An 18,044-nucleotide genomic window follows, 5' to 3' on the forward strand; every position below is an offset into this window, starting at 1 on the left:
GATCCTGCCTAACCTTGTCCCTCCCTCCCTTCCTCTCTTACCTTTATCTTAGATCACTCTACACTCTATCCTGGTCTTCTTTCAACTCCTTGCCCTTCATCTCACTTCAGAGCTTTGCATATGTTATCTATCAGCCTGGAATATTTTGTTTCTCCCCTTCTACTCTTCTCCACTTAGTTAACGTTTACTCATCTTTCAGTTTTTTAACTCAATGTGTCTTTCTCTTAGAAGATTTCCAAGATCCTTGTCAGACCAGAACAAGTCTCAAGGCTTTCCATTTTAGACCATCCTGTATTTCACTTATTAAATTGTATAACTATTAATACGTTTGCTGTTTTTGATGGGTGCCAGTCCCTTCCACTAGAATGTAATCTTCATTAGAGAAATCACTATATCATTAACCAGATGTTTAGCACTTTGGAATGGCCTTGTACATTAGAAGGGCTCAAATACATTTGTTGAATGAATGAATGAATGAATGAGTGAGTGAATGAATGAATGAATAAGTAAATGAATAAATGTAGGTGATTATCTTTTCTAAGATGGAAATACACTCCCCCTGCTTTAATGTCAGTTATTTTAGTTGAGTCTAGTTCGATTCAACTCTTTACTGAATCAGATCAATATTTGGCTGGGAATAGCCAATTTTGGATATTCTGAGAGCCACCCAAAGCCTGTGAATATGTGAAAGTTTAAGTAAATGATACTTATTCATCTGTGAGCCTTTAGAACCCCTTTGCCCTTCCTTTCCACTTCCTAAATCCAGGAATTTGTGGAAAACAAGATGTGGGGCTCCTCTGAAGGTTTTTGGCTGCCTGAGGAGAGGGTCCTAGACAACATGCAAATACATGCTGATTTAAGTTAATTAGGCTGGAAGCTATATGGGATGAGTGACAGGAGCATAGATTTGGAGTCAGTCTGACCTGGATTCAGACCCAAGTGTTGCCACTTGATAGTTTGGTAAGACATTTGAACCTTCTTGTACCTAATTGAAACTTCTTATCTTCTCACCTATTAAATGTGGTTAATGTTGTTATGCTTAAATCTCTTCTGCTTAAACTGTATGGTGATGGCTTTGAGTTGTAATTGTAACAGGACTGACATTGATAGTTGGATGTGCGTCCTTACAGCCCATGGACTTTGATAAATAGCATCCAGGAAATTTTCATGTAAGTTCTGTGGTTCTGTTTCTTCCATCATGTGTCTAGAATCTTCCAGTGGCAAATTGCTGTGTCAAACTGAATTATGAAAGTGAGTCAGGTTTCTTCTTATTGAGGGCAAAAATTCTGTTTTGTTATGGTATTTTTTTTTCTCCAAGTTTTACTTCTCTAAGAACAGCATAGGAAGTTAACATTTCAAAACATAGCTAAATAAAAAAGCCCATTTTGGAATGCCAGGCTGTCATAGAGTTATTTTATCTCTCTGATATAACACTATAATAACATTATTTTGTACTTGATATAAACATAAGCACACCAGTTTTTATCATTTTTGCCCTTGGTTTTTGGAGATGGAATTTAGAGGCAAAATGCATTTAGATATGAAATATTGAAATCTATTGAGAGTGTATAGAATTATTTAATAGTACAACAGGACTGTGTGTTTCTTTTAGAAGTGACATCAGGTGGGTTAGCTAACTGAAGCTGCCAAGACTGTATTTTAATGATCTCTAGGGTTTATATCTTATTTAAAATTCTTTGTCATTTAGTCTGCATGTGCTAAATCACTGACACTTGCTAAATTCTTCTTCAGATTTGTTGGTTTTCTACTGTTTGGTGCTGATCATTTGATCACTTTGATATATGACAAGAGGAAGAAAGTAGTTATCTAATTTTCACTGAACAGTCTTCCCTAAGGTATTAAATATATTCATTCTATATCTTATCTGTCATCAGATATAGATTGTGAAATGCTCTGATAGAAGCTTTAAATTCAGGGCTCCTACTTCAGTCAGCTCTCACTCAGTATTACAGTAACAACCCCCAAATTTCTGTGGCTTGGACCCCCCTAAGATTTATTTCTTGTTCACTTTGAATATAAGTTTATAAAGTTGGTAGTGCCTTTGCTTCTGCCTCAAGTATCTTTTTCACTGCAGGATCCAGGCGGAAGGAGAAGTCTTCATCTGGGACACATCATTCTTGTGGGTGAAAGAGACAATCAAAGCTCGCAGTGGCTCATAAAGTTCCTGCTCAGCTGTGACCATATTCCGTCCCTATGTGCATTCTACTGGCCACAGCAAATCTCAGTGTCTTCCAGGAGGGACACTGCAGTTTCCAAGGCAATTGATTGGCATGTGTCATTCTCTTACAGGAAAGGGGAGAGAAAATAATAGAATATAGCATTGCTATAATTTTAGATAGGGCTGCTAGCATCTTTTTATGTCATGCCCTGTTCCTCTGATACTTCCCTGAAAAGTCCCTTCCCTGCTCCTCTCACCCATTCCTGCATCATTCCTATACCCTCTGTTGCCAGGTAGACCCATAAAACCTTCCCAGCTTCTCTGCCCAACCTGATAATGCATCTTTATAACATAGTGCTTAAATGATTGCTTTAGTCAACACTGACACAGCCTCTGGAGTTGTCTGATGTATGTGATAAAGAATAGCTTTGCTCTGGGGCACCTAGGTCGCTCAGTTGGTTAAGCATCTGACTCTTGATTTGTCTTAGGTCATGATCTTATGGTTTGTGGGATCCAGCCCCACATTGGGCTTCATGCTGGCAGCGTGGAGCCTGCTTGGGATTCTATCTCTGCCCTTCCCCTGCTTGTGCTCTTTCTTTATCTCAAAATAAATAGATAAACTTAAAAAAAAAAAAAGAATAGCTCTGCTCTGATCCAGGTAGGCTCCATATTTGCTGAAGATATATCCATTATTTTTGTTTTATTCCTGGTAATTACTTTGAAGTGAAATTTTATTTATTTTTATTAAAAAAATTTTTTTTTAAACATTTATTTATTTTTGAGACAGAGAGAGAGCATGAACAGGGGAGGGTCAGAGAAAGAGGGAGACACAGAATCTGAAACAGGCTCCAGGCTCTGAGCTGTCAGCACAGAGCCTGACGCGGGGCTCGAACCCACGGACCGCGAGATCATGACCTGAGCCAAAGTCGGACGCTTAACCGACTGAGCCACCCAGGCACCCCTGAAGTGAAATTTTAAATAAATCAGATAATTACTGCTTATATCTATTTGACATATGTCCAAAACCCTTACATACCTTACTCCTCTTTTTGTCTTATAATGCTTTATAGCACACAGAGCAATTTTTACCTCAGTCAACTCATCCTCATGCTCACAAGAATCCTGGTGGGGTCAATATTATTGTGATTCCCATTTCCAGGCTGGGAAAAGTTAAGCAGCCTATTCAAGATCAAAGGCTAATGAGCTTTCTAGCCAGTATTCAAGCCAGGTTACATACCAATGGGCGCTCTTTGTTACTGAGAAAGAAATACCCTGTTTTAAGCATATCTGGAAGAATGCTTATAGTAAATACTTTGTAAAGAAGTTTTAGAGTAAGATGATTATTTCATGGATAGGATTCATCTTAAGATTTAAAAAAAATAAAAGCTTCATTTTGAGTGATCTGATTAATAAATTTCAGTTTATATACAACTTTCCCCAGGAAAGCAATCATTCTATAGATTGGGCAGTATGGTTGTGGAGTACAACACTCTATGAAGCCACTTTGCCCATTGCAGTAAATGGTGTCCCCTCCATACTGCTGCTCAAAGGGGTCCACTCTCTTCTTTCCCTCCACTGCCTTGCCCTCATCCAACCACTATTGCCTCTCAACCAGAATGTGGCAGCCATCCCCTAAATAACCCTCCATACCTTTTCTTGCATCTTCCAGGCCTTCCTCACACCAAGACTAGAGGTATTTTCAAAGTATAAATCTGAATTTGCCTGACCTCTCTCCCCACCCAGATTCTTTGATACAGCTACATGGCTCCCATGTGATATCACCCCACAAACTGCCAGCCTTCTCTTGTGTCATTCACTCTCCCTCTCTGTGACTTTAATCTCAGTTCTCTCTTCTCCTCCCTAGTCTGTTAGCACTCACTTCTCAGGTCCCACCTTCTCAGCAGAGCCAGCCATGAGCCCCAGACCACAACAGCTAGTCCTGTGTCAGTGGAAATGCAGCTAGAAACTCACCTCTCTACCCCTGCCATCACTAAGTCCTGTAGATTTTCCTGCTTAAATATCACTGGAAGCTGACTGAGATACATAGGGTATTTCAGCCTTCATTTTCACAGATGTATAAGATGATAATGTTTTTTATGCAAGTCCCCACCCACCCACACCAGTCACCATTACAAGAAGATACTCAGGGGTTGAGGAGAAAGCAACCAAGTTCAAACATGTTTCAGAGCAACCATGTTGAAGACAATGCAAGTGTGTTTCAAACACAGTCCACCTCATGTTTTAGACTATAAATGCTCCCTGTGATAACTGCTAAAATTAATCAAAGCACCCCAAACTCTGACTGCCTTTCATGCAGTGGCCTTACCGATGGTGGCAGTTTGGCACCTAAGGGATCAGATTGCTAAGGGTTGGTCTGTGCCCCACGCTTGTTGCCGCCACATGTTGCGGAGTTGGGTCCTCGTACCCCTTGAGTGTGCTCCATTACAGGTTGTTAAACATGGTGGGCCCGTGGTGGGCATCTCTCCATTACACAACAAGATGTGTACGTTCAGTATCTTAGAGGTCAGGGTAGACAGGTCGCTTTGCTTGTGGCTCGTCCTCAGCTGTCAGTATGGCAAGACGGCTTGTGGCACACGGCTCCATTGGGCAGACAGCTGCCTCTCCAGAGATGATGATAATCTACCGTGCCCATGGGTTTTGATGCAGTCATGTCTGGGCTTGTTCTCAAGGTGACAGACCAGATTTAACTTGAGCCACATCTCAGGAGACAGTGTGGAGAGGGTAAGTCACATACCTGCAGCTATCGGTCGGGGTGCAATTTGCCTCTTGCTCTTCCCTCACTCTACTAATAGCTGAGTTTAATATTTTTTTCCTGAAGATTGTTTCAAGGAGACTGTTTTCCTTGCCTTCTTGGAACTCATAGAATGAAAATAGGGGTCCATAAATGTCTTGGTTAAAAATTAGAAGATTTTAGAGTATCTCCTTGTCTGTTTCGGGCCCTGGCAGGAAGCCTCCTATTCACTGTAAGTGAATAAATGTTTCATCTATTTTTGTCTTCCCTTCTTTGCTCTTTTCCAGGGAATGCCCTTTTCTTCATTTTCAGGCTATTGGAAATCTTCTAAGGCTCACTTAAAGTTTCATCTTATAGGAAACTTCCTAGATTTCCCCCAGTCAGAATTAACTTATTATTTGGTGAAATCTTCCTTTGTACTTTCATTTCACCTCGTGACTGCCTGTGCTGTTTTTAAAGTTCTTCTTTACCTACTTTTCCCTCCCAGATTTTCTAATTTTTAAGGATAGGACTGGAACTTAGTCAAATTCATGCTGTCCCCAATGCCCAGTACGAAGTTCCACTCAGTAGGAGGGCTGTAAATTTGTTGAATGAATTTAAATCTTAAAGACTTGTTCTTTCATGAGAAGGACATTGCACAATTATAATATTCTCCATAAACAAATGGACACTCAAAAAGAAGTGCTCTGATGTTCTTTTTTCTGTCTTGCCATGAATTTGCCATTTCCTTACCACTTCAGTTCAAAACACTTGAGTTTCCAAGAACAGCTGTTTTCTCTTCTCCATAAGTGAGTTCAGGAAAAACCAGCCATTCCACTGGACCTACTTATCTTGTGTCGTGTACTCAATATAAGATTGTGTGATACGAGTAAGAAGCTAGGCTTCCTTTTGGGCGGGGCTTTCCTTTTTGGAGGCCAGGTCTTCTGAAATCAGAATCAATTTTCTAAAACATACCACGTTGAATTGAGCCCCAGAGATATGTTTTTCTGTTTGTAGTCTTTTCCTTTCCTTTTAATAATAGAAGACATTATAAACATTCTCACTTCACTGTCTTCCTATTCTTAACTGTTCTTGGGAGGAATCAAGTCAGAAGATACCAAGCTTGGAGTCTCTTCATTGCATTCTTCATAGAAAAATTGATCTGAGCCAACACCACAGCAGTCAGCATCTGTCGTCTCTGCAAGGAGACCACAGTGGTAATTATGCACAGGGTAGGTTGCTTAAAAAATAAATTGATCAATTTAAAAAATTAGGTGTGGAGAATAAAAGGGAACCTGAGGATTTTTACACTGTTTTTGTGATATAATCAGCTGTAGCCAAGAGAGTTGCTTTATAATGTGAATATTCTTAGCTTCAGTCACACATTTTCTTCAGAATTAACTATCATAATCCTTTTCATTACTCTAACAGAGTCTGATGACTCTTGTCCTAGAGGGAAACCTCCCCCCCCCCCAACTCTTCTGTTAATAGATTGGGACCTAATGTGATCATAGTACTCTAATTTATTAGTCAGATCCTGGGTAGACTAAGAAAAATAACTGATAACTTAGACAGACTTTTTATATACTTTATTTTTCCTCTTTTTTTCCTTTTAAAATGAAAATACTGAGCTTTTCTTTTGATCTATTTTACATTTGCGCAAGAAGATAACAGTGCAGTAAATAGGAGGAGCATGACCCTTGGAGTCAAATGTCAGCGTCAACACCTAGTAGTTGTGCAGATCTATTTACCTGCTTAGCAGTATCCTCCCAATAACTACTCTGCAATTTCTCTGAGCATTAGTATGAACAATAGATATTCAAATATAACTATTATTATTATCGTCAATTTTTCTGACCTGCAGAAATACACATATTCCTTGGAAGTATACATTTTTGAAGAGTGATCAGGGATGAGGTATTATTATACTTTAATTTTTTTGTTTCTTTTTATTCATTTAGTATATGCATGCGTGTATGCATTTGTGCGTGCGTGTGTGTGTGTGTGTGTGTGAATTTCACATAATGTGTATCGGGTACCATTTCAAGCACTTTGATAACATTAATGAATAAAACAGACAAAAATTTCTGCCTGCTCATGGGGCTTACATGATTGTAGTAGGTGTGGCTGGAAGCTGATAAATTCTATGGAAACATTAAACAAGATAAGAGGCTAGGGAGTTGGGAGTGGGTTGCAGTTATAAATAGGGAGGTGAGGGAAGGCCTTACTGTGAATACGACACTGGTTTTTTGTTCTTAGAGGATTTCATGTACTATCTTTGAGAATGGAGAAGGAAGATGAGAACACAGAAAAGGAGTCTGCTGATTCATAGGAGAACGTGAGAATTTCCTTTGTGTAACATGTGTCAAAACACAAACTAATATAGAAAAGCAAAGTCTTCCAGGTGGGCTAGTTTTCTTTTATTCAATTTGAGCAAAAATCTTCCTGAAATGCTTTTTTTACATACTCCACCTTTCCAAAAGATGGGTACTGAATACAGTCCACCTGATCTGTGACTGCTGCCAGGGATCATCACCATGACCCTCACGCCTGTTACTGAACTGTCATGAAGCAAGGTCCTCAGGGTCAACAGAGATGCTTTCGGCTATTTGCCTACATCATGACTGAGTCGGCAGTGGTTGTCAGTTCTACATAGCAGCTACTACACAGATATGACTATTCAAATTTAAATATAAATTAATTTAAATAAATGATATTAAAAATTCAGTTTCTTAGTCACATTAGTCATATTTTAAGTGCTCATTTCCAGCATTGCAGAAAATTGCTAGCATTTGTTATCTTACATGTTCCTGTCTCTGACATTGTTTTTTGTGGTACTATCAGCTTCCGACTCTGTCTCTTCCTTTTGACTTGTTGTTTCTCATGGTTTATAGGTTTAAATACTAGATTTAGAATTTTGTGTGAAGTAAGGGCAACGAGGCTCTAACAGAGAACAGAAGAGCATTCTTATGTTCAGGTCCTTGAGTTTTCATACTTAGAATGTATATTTCTATTCTGACTGCCCCAAGGCCTTTTTTGCTTGGTTATTGTTATGCAGCTGTGCTCTGGGTGGTAAGAGAATCATACTGCTGAGTTATTATGGGAGAAATGCTATCAAACTTTAAAGGTAAAATTGCACTTTTATGGAAATGCTTTAGACCCTGTCAATGGTCCCTTATTTGGAGCAGTGCTATTCAAGGAGTGTTTGTTGACCGACTGCCTACACATATGCTAAACACTGTGTTATGTCCAGGAGATGCAAGCAAAAATGAACATGGCCCCATTCCATGAGATCACAGTCGATGTGGTGGAGAGAGTCAGAAATAGGCAGGGTTTCCAATTGTCCAGTGCCCAGGTATGCCCAGGACACTCTGAAAGTCCAGAGGAGGGTGGTTCATAAGCCAGCCTTCCCCCAGGTGGTGGGAAGGGAGATGAGACAGGAGGTCGGAGGCCAGGGAACGCTCCCTAAAGAAGAAATTCTTAAGTGGCATCCTGGAGGATGAATAGGTGTTTGTCACATGACAGAGCTGGGAGAATGAGGTCAACAACACATGATGTTGTATGACATGTGATAGTATGAACAAAGAAAGACACTGAGGAGTGAACTGTCATGGTGAGAGTGGGGACTTTTAAGTTTATTAATGATGGAATTTCAAAGAAGAGGGAGCTTGTGTCTGTAGAGAGGGACAAGCTTTGGGTGGTATGTTGAAAAGATGGTTTTCAACAGAGCTGGAGGAGGGGCAGTGTGGGAGTGGTGATGTAGGCTGATCTGACTTCTCTGCAGTTCAGTTAGTTCACTAGAGCAGCTCTGTGGAGGTGAAGTTTGAGGGAGGTGGGCTGGAGGCTGGGACACCCGTGGTGGCAGGTGGGTGGAAGAGGAGGGAGTTGTAGCAGTCCAAAAGGTCGCTAATGAGGGCCTGATGTGAGAGTGTAATGGAGTGGAGGAGAGGACCTGGGTTCAATCAGTATTTAAGCCATAATATCTGGATTCGAGGATAGATTAGACATGAGGGCTGAAGGAGAGAGGAGTCAGAGATGACTCTAGGCTTTCAAGAAAACAATTAATTTGAACTCTTCTTCCATGTTTATGGTGATAGGTTTTGACCTATAGCTTCTACTAGTGATTTGCATTGGCAACTGTGGTGTCTGGGTTGGGTTTTGGTTCTTCAGGACTCTTACCACTCTTTCCTTTGTTGAAAGAACTTGAGGCCTAGACTGTAGTGAAGTACTACCCTCCTATGACTTTAATTCTGCAACGGCCTATGAAAATTTATAGAAATTCAGCTTCATTTCTAGTGGATCCAGTCCAGATGCCAAAATTACCCTATTGCTGGGACAGTCCTTGGGTGGACCATTGAATCTGTTATTCATTAGGAACAACTGAAAACCATCAACAAAATTCTTGTACTATGCCAACAATAACCCCAGTCAAATATTAAGGTAGCTTCCAGGTTTCAGAAAGTTATGGATCTCAAAATCTGTCTAGCTGAACTCTTACTTGTATGTTTCACATATTTATTTATCATGTGAAGGAGCTAGTGGCTTCCTTTTTATAATTGTACATTGCTTTTTTTTTTAGATTATAAATTAAGTTCAGAGTTCTGAATGTTGGTGGAGACATGCTTAGAGATCTGTAGTCAGTCACTTTAAAGTAAAATCACAAATTGAGTCCAGATAGGAGAACCAGAAGCAGGAGTGGAGCCAGCCCAAAGGGTCCATTATAATGGGGCCTACGTTGAAAGCAAGAATTCTCTCATACCTGCAGTGCATTTTAAAAGGATTTTCCAAGTAACAGTTAATATTTTAATGGCATCTGTTAACCTTCCAGGAAAACCTAGTTCTCTAGTTTGCAAGATTAAGGAAGCACGCCAAATGCATGTTGATACTTCAGTTTTTACTGACATATTTCATGACTGCATGGCTAAAGCCACAGAACAGTAGGCGCCTGCCACTTTCTTTTCACAGTTTTATTTAGTCGCTGCATCTGTCCTTTGTTGCTAAATACTTTTTCCTTGTCACTCAAACTGCTCCATCAAATTGGATCTTCAGTGGTCTGGCAGTTTTTGAATGACTATCTTTTCAAGCAGTTTGTGATTTAGTACCAGCTGGTCGAGTGAGTTGAAAAGCCTTCTGAGTCGTATGCCTTATTATTTTGAATGCCTTTTCTCTCTCTTGGGAGACTAGCTAACCTCTGCAGTCTTTCTTCCATGGCAAATGGCTCTAAAACTTTGATCTTCTCAAACCAGTTTGCCAGATGTAGCAGGTAGAGCCTGTATGACCTTTTGTGTGCCAATTCAACAGGGCTGATTGGAAACCATAAGTTAATCCTGTATGATGTTTTTTCTAGGCATTACAGCAGAAGTTCTCGTGGTGACCTCATTCGAGGAACTGCAGAGAAGGGCCCCAGAAGCAAGAGGGAAGATTGTTGTGTATAATCAACCTTATGTCAACTACTCGAAGACAGTGCAGTACCGAGTCCAGGGGTCAGTGGAAGCTGCCAAAGTGGGGGCTGTGGCATCCCTGATTCGATCAGTGGCTTCCTTCTCCATCTACAGGTTGGTTACGATGTTCATTTAAAACCCTTTAAAAAAAACCCGAAGATTGAGAAAAACCCATGAAAGAGAAACCCGTATGAAATAAAAACAAACCATTCAAATGAAAATACTGATTTGTTTACGGAATTTTCCCTCATTCCATATTTGGTCACTTGTTTGTAATGTCTTCTTTGGCCTTTTCAGGATTCCAAGCATTGTTTGTACATTCCTTTAAAAACCTTTCCACATCCGTGATGACCCCATAACATTCCTTATATAACCAATATGTTATGTATTTTCATTGGAGGGAGAACTGAATTCACGTCTGTGTTTCATCAAAGATTCCTAGTGACTTCAGAGGAAGCTAGGCCTTTTCCCATTGTTGCTAGAGAAGTGAAATAAAAATAAAGTGGGTAACGTGATGAGAGCTGTCTGTGGTGTAGTGGAAGGAGACTAGGGAGTAGAGGATCTTGGATACAGACCTCGCTCTGCCCCCAAACAAGTATGTGGCCTTAGGAATATTCTTAAACTCTGTGGGTCTTTGCATTCTTCTCTGTTAATCAGTGATGATGAAGAATAATAAATTTACAATATTACTTTTAGAATAAATGAGATAAATTTATGAAAGATACTTGATTATCTGTAAAGGTCTATATAAGTGTTTGATGGTATTTAAGGACAACATAAGTTTTCCTTTTTCTTTGTATTTCTGATCAAGGTAATTGCAAGACCGTCAGTCTTAGGGTAAAATTCAGCCTTTCAGTGGATGAAAGTTCTGAAACTTGACCTGCAGACATTTGGCCTAGTTTAATAGTTACATATGGTCATGCCACACATTAAGGGTGAAATATTTGATGGGATAAACATGGATAAAAGAAGCACCATTTTAGTGTTGTAGCCTGGTCTCCCAAAGATAAAAAACAAAACAAAACAAAGCTTATGGAAACAATTGCAAATCGGGTTTATTTGGGTTTCAAGATCAGATCAGTATCTATTGTAAGGGAAAGCTTATTTATTCTGCACAATTTTTGTTTGGAGCTGGAGACACAGTTGCTTGATCTTAATTAGCACCCTACACCCTTGAAAATAATATAACTGATGAGACATCAGCAAATAGGAAACCAAGTCAAAAGAGAGTTGTCCGGAAGTGCAGAGAAAAGAGAAAAGGGACATTTTTCTTTAATGGGGATAAGATATCTTCCCAGGGACGAAGATGGGACATGTTAAAACTACTTGTGAAATGTTTTATGAGAGAAAAACTAGTTCCACTCATGTCATAGTGCTAAAAATAATGTGCTTTGTAGGGTGCAAAGGTTTAGTGACTAGTGAAATAATCATTGGATCCTATTCTTTTGGATGGTTAATCTTCCCAGGAGGGAAGTCCTAAAATGGCTAGCTTACTTCCCAGAATGCCTCAGTCACCCCTTAGAATAACAAGGGCCTCGGCAAGCTGTGGCCATTCACTATGATTTCACTGGTCATGAGATCTAAATTATGGAGCTATTGAGTGATTGCCAAAAATATTTATTTAAGAACTACTATTTATAAGACTAATAAACTCCAAGATGACTTAGTGTACTGCAGTATACTAGGGTTAATTGACATTTTTTTTTCTGGTGTAATGACATCTGGAAACCCAGGCTATACCCCTAGGAGCCCCAGAAAAATGTTGCCCGGCATAGGACATAGAAATGTATTGTTAGCCTTTAATATTTGGGATGAACAACTTATAGTGTATATTAAAAAGATGTTTTTCTTAATATTTCTAGTTCTAGACTGATTATAATCTTTTCATTGATTTTATAGCCAACCGTATTTCACTGGACTCTTGACTTTTGTAACTCCATCTTTTTGAGATTTAAAAATACATAATAACATTGCCCTTTACCTAGTACTTTAGAATCTTTCACATATGTCATGTTACTCATTATGACAACTCAGTGGACCAAGCAGAAGGGGCATTATTATACCCATTTTACAGATAGGGAAATAAAAGTTCAGAGAATTCAGCATATTAACATGTTTAAGTATTACATCCTGAAAAATAAAAACAAAATGAAACAAACTCTTTTTCCACTAACAGCTAATTGTTTCTTAGAGCTAATTTTCCTTAAAGAGTATTTTGTATTCCTGTCTCTAATTCTTCACCTGTCATTCACTCTGCAGACCACTTTAATCTGGCTTTTGCCAATACTGAAATGGAACTTGTTAAGGTCACAAATAGCGGCCTAGTTGTCAAATATAAGGGACATTTTCAGGCCATCATCTTACTTAACCACTCTGAAACATTTGTCACTGTTGACTGCTTTCTAAATACCTCTTCTGTTTGGCTTCTGTGACTTCGTTCTTATATTCTCTTTCTCTGTCTTGCTCTTACTCTTTCTCTCTTTCCCACTTACCTTCTTCCTTTTCTGTTTCCCTGACTTCTCACTCTGAACATTCTACCTGAGCAGTCCCATCGTGCTTGTGACTTCAGCCACCATCTCTGCCTGTGACACTTTCCAAACCCACCTTTCCTTCCCATACTGTTGTCTGAGCACGGAGCCCATACATCCGACGACCTCCTGATCCTTCTTTTGGATGTTCCTTAGTTATCTCTTCAGTTTTCTTCAAAACTGAACTCACCTTTTTACCTCTTTATCCTGCATTATCTACCTCAGGGAAGAGCATGTCATCTATTCTGCCTTCTAACTTAGATGGTTCTTGAGAACTTTTTTCCTCTTCCCTTATCCATCATTGCTGACAGTTACTATGCCTTCTAGGCTCTGCTCTTTATTAGTCATTTCAACAAATACATATTGAGTAGCCCCATTTCCCAACATGACTCCACATTCCTGTAGTCAGGAGTCACTGACACTTTCCGAATGCACCAGGTTTCCTCAGGATTTCATGACTTTGCATATGCCTTCTCCCCTGTAACCTTCTATCCCTTTCCTCATTGTCTCAAACTGTCCTTTAAGATTCATCTTAAATGTTTCTTTTTCTGGGGAGCCCTCCCTGGTATCTAGCTCCAGCCAGGGTGAGCCGCCTCTTTCCAGTATTTCCACATCGTTCTGTGCATACTCTATATCATAATGTCTTAGAGGTAGATGTGATCCATGCTTTGGTAGGGTACACTAACTGTTGTATCAACTTCAAATCTCAGTCACTTAACACAATAGGAGTTGATTTCATACTCACATAATAGTTCTAAGAGGGTGTTTAGCAGGTGGCCTTTTGCTCCTTTCCATCAACTCTAAGATCTCAGAGCCTTCTGCAGGATCTTTTACATCCAGCTGGCAAATAAGAAGATAGAGAGAGAAAGTCGATAATCAAACAGGAGGTTTTCCATGGCCAGGTCTAGACACGGCCTACTTCACTTCTGTTCACATTTCACTGGTCATAATAAAGTCATGAGGCTGGGAGATGTGGTGTGCCTTTATGTCCTCAGTGACAGGTAAACTGTCCAGTCCATCCTGATCACCTGACTCCACTGTACGTTCCAGAAAGACATGGGATATCTTTCTCTCTTTCTCTCCATGTAAATATATATACACACACACATATATGTATATATGTATTTATATATATATATATATATACACACACACATATATATACATATACACACACACATATATATATGTATATATATATTTACATCTCCAAATCCCCATCATCTAGTATTTTTGTTACATAATAGTCACTCAGGAACTGTTCTGTTGAGGGAATGAACTTGTTTGAGATTGTATAGTCAGTCATGGCAGGGCTTTCGTAACAAGCCAGGTGACCAGACTGCAAATGCTCTCTGACCAAACTGTATAACCTCTGGATAGTAAATACAAAACAACTTGAATTTTTAGGGCACTTTGCTCTGTATTTAAGGAAAATATACAGGTGCCCAGCATGCCAGATTGTATCTTTTTTTCTGCCACAACTTTCATGAACAATGGTGTTTTGAGTTGCTAGTTGAATAAAACAGCTCTCTTCTCTCTGGCAGATATTTCACCCTTAAGTTTTATGGGGGTGGTGATACTGGATTCTGTCTAGGAGTGGTGTAGAGGTCAGCAATACTATAGAACAGAATAGAAATTGTAATTAGTTTCTGCCTGACTTCAAAATTAGAGAATCCCCTAAAATGCAGAACATGTGTTTTACCAGTTTGATTTGACATTTGTCAGTGCAGTTAACAATATTTGTTAGCCATTTTGGAAGTACAACAGTCACATGGTTACATGACATGTCCTTAAGAGACATCTGTAAAAAGTCCGTTACTTGTTGCCTTCAATATCTCCAGGTTCATTGTTGTTATTTCTCTGCATTGCCATTGTCAGTATCCTTGTGCTCAAATTTACTTTAAGGAGAAGAAATTTTTTTTTTATTGGTGCTTTATAATGACTCTTGTTCACATTAAGTATCAACTGGGACTCTCATTAGATCTTGATTAGTTTTTTTGTATGTAAAATACCTTTTGCCTTTGTCATAGGAGGATATTTTAAGGCTAAGTGTAATTGTTAATTTAAGTTCTGCAGAGGAACCATTTGTCTTACGTTATTTTTCAAATTAATTATTTTCTTAGTAAATATTTATCGAGAGCTTAACAGTTGCTCTGAAATTGCCAAGCAGTAGGGTTATTAAAATGAATTAGGCATGTTTTTTGTTGCCCCTCAGAAATATTCTACCTGGCTAAAAGAGAAGAAGGTAAGCTTAAAATATAAATGACTAATGTAATCTATTTTATATTTAGTGCTAAATGAATGATTGGGGGAAAGGAATGAAAGAAAGAAATGAACATTTATTTGGCACCTACTTTGTATATCTTTGTGCATCTCTGAAGACTTAAATAGTTTGTTGCGATGAATTCTTTATGCAACCCAGTGGAGGCAGATAATTGGTATGTCTCTTTTATTGAAAGAGAAACAAGTTTAGAATGGTTAAATAATCAAGTTACACAAGTAATGAAGGAATAAGGATTCATACTTAGAGTCTCTGGCTCTGAATTCCATGGCGTTTTGAATTATACCAAGCAACTTGAAGAGCTAATGCTTTGGAGTCTAAAAGAGGTAGCAGAAGTCTGATTAGGGCTGCTTCATTGAGGATGTGTATTTGGGGTATACTCAACGACAAAGTTGAACTTAAATAAGAAAGGGAAGTGGAAAGACATTCTATGCATGATCAAGGCAAGGAGGTGGGAATGCTTGATGAACTTGGGTAATACACAAGTAGACCAGTATGGCTGGAGCCAGAGGTTTCATTGGAGGTTAGAGAAATGTGATTAGGGGGGTGAGTGGAAGAGACCCGGTTATGAAGAATCCAGAATACCAGATTGGGGAGTTTTAAATTTTATGTAGAGGAAATGGAGAATCATTGAATGTGACCAAGTTGGGGGGTGATGTTTTAGAGCAATTATTTCTCTAAAGATAGTCTCTGGAACACCTCAGTCTCACCTGGGAGCTTGTTGATATGACATTATCAGGCCCCACCTGAGACCCCTTAAATTAAAAATGCTTAGGGGTGGGGCTTATGGTTTAACTAGCTCTCCAGGTGATTCTGATGCATGTTAAAATTTGGGCGCTGCTGTTTCAGAATGGTGACTACATGGCCTGCTATGAAAAGGAAAGAGAGGTTAGTGCTCTAATAATGCAGATGTGAAATAATGAAGGCAGAGATGATGGCAGTGGGAATGGACAGCAAGAGACAGCAAGGAGGGATAGTATGAAAAAATGATCAGTACTTGGTTGTATTTAAAGGGGGGGCAGGAGGAAGGGTCAAAGTTTACGGTAAGGCAAGGACCAAAAGTCATGGGATGAATCTGTGTTCAGTTCAGCACAGTGTTTAAAAGTCATGAGATTTACATAAAAAATAGGAGTTTGTGGTTTTTAGGGAAAAACCGAATCTGGCAACATCTAGCATCTCCCATATGGCAGACCAGCTGAGTGGATAAGCCACCAAGTCCTTTTAGTTAATGGGATGTACCCTCTTCAGTCTTTCATAGCTCCCCAGTTTCCCTACACCCAGCCTGGCGACTGGAGGAGGAGAGGGAGAGGGAGGAGAGGAGAGGGAATTGATTGGAGGCAACATGAGCAGCTTGGGTTTTAGACATTATGAGTTTGAGGCAACTGTGAGAAGTTGCGTTAACCTGGTTTTCATATTTTGTGAAAAAAAAACAGGTAAGCATTTCCATTTCTCAATTATCTCCTTTTTGGATCACCCAAGGCAATTTAAAATTCTAGGCTGGCTTCCTTGCAATGCAGTACACCTGGGGACTCCCGCCTCCTGCCTTCTCTACATGCGAGCTCAAGAATGCAAAATGAGTTTCATATTAGCCCGAGTAAAATACAATTCAGAAAGTAACTCTACTGAGGCCAAACTGTCTGTTGTACTCCCATTGCCAAATACACATTTTTTTTTCCTCGTTATTTTCTCCATTGCCCCAGATAATTGAACACAGACTATAAGTTTTAATCGGCTAAGGAAGCAAAAGGCTTTCCCTCCACTCTCCTGTGAAAACGGCATCACTACACTGGGTGAGAATTCATGGAGGCGGCGATGGCTTGTTGATCGAACTTGCTTTGTGAATTCTCTTGGTTTATGTTTTATATCACTTGGCCTTCGTGTGCCATATTGATAAGAAAAGTGAAGAGGAGGAGGAATAGCAGCAATCCAGTTTGAAGATGACTGAGGTCTGATTGAATATTCAGCTGGAGAGAGAGATGAGTGAATCCAGGTGATGTGTTTGGAGCATCAGAGAGGGAGAGTGTTATACCATCTGGTGAGAGAGCTGCGAAAAAGTCTATAAATCACTCCTTATAATGATACTTAATTAATACAGAGTCGATAAATGACATAATTTGAAGCTCCAGTTGGGCTACATCGTAGAGTTAAATAGCTGCAGAGAGGGCTCTGATTAAAGCCATTACAATTTATAAAACATTCTTCATCTTAAAGCATCTTGATGAGATTTAACATGAACATTTTTGTAATCAGAGGGCCAGCTTAAAACATTCAGAGCAGAGGTGAAATGTCTTAAGAGGTCTGTTTTGGATGATTTTTGAAAGCCAGTTATTCCCAGGGAGTAAAAAAGCTTGTCCCCCACCCCCACCACCCATTGCTTTTTTAATGGGAGAAAATTAATGCTGCTACTTCACACTTAGACCATCTTGGATTTTTGATGTCCTGGTGGTTTGGTTCTTTGGCGTGACCTTAGCATAATTAGCTATCAAGCTTGATTTAAATTGTTGTGAAATATCATTGCAATTTCGGGGGGCATATGTGCCTGCTGGTGATTACAAAAGAAGGAGGATACCACCGTGACTCAAATCGGTGCAACTGGGCCAGCCTCCATCAGTAGGTTCTTTTCCTGCCTTACATTGTTTTTGCTTAATTCACTCTGAGGCTCATAACAGATGCACAGTAATCAAGCAGAATGCCAATTCTCATCATTTATGCAGGTAGAGGGCCACTGTGCTCCCGAGGGGGGAAACCAGAGAAGACCCACACTGAACACAACATTTTTTTTTTCCTTCTCATCATCCTTTTCTTTTCCCTCTCTCTGCTTTTGAAAGGCAGATTCTTTTCAGAAGGCCTTTGTTAGAAATTCCAAAATGTTCTTTAATCACCG

At 39.5% G+C, this 18,044-nt stretch overlaps 1 protein-coding gene across 2 annotated transcripts in view; it reads left to right on the forward strand.

Moving 5' to 3' along the window:
• CPQ (carboxypeptidase Q) overlaps positions 1 to 18,044 on the forward strand; it is a 454,919-nt gene that overhangs the window by 145,798 nt on the left and 291,077 nt on the right. For both annotated transcript variants that reach the window (XM_047842229.1, XM_047842227.1), the window contains exon 3: positions 10,258 to 10,465. In XM_047842229.1, coding sequence (XP_047698185.1) covers positions 10,258 to 10,465 — 208 coding nt within the window. The remainder of the gene's footprint in view (positions 1 to 10,257; positions 10,466 to 18,044) is intronic.

Source organism: Prionailurus viverrinus, chromosome F2 (genome assembly GCF_022837055.1).
Source record: "Prionailurus viverrinus isolate Anna chromosome F2, UM_Priviv_1.0, whole genome shotgun sequence".
NCBI classification, from domain to species: Eukaryota; Metazoa; Chordata; class Mammalia; order Carnivora; family Felidae; genus Prionailurus; species Prionailurus viverrinus.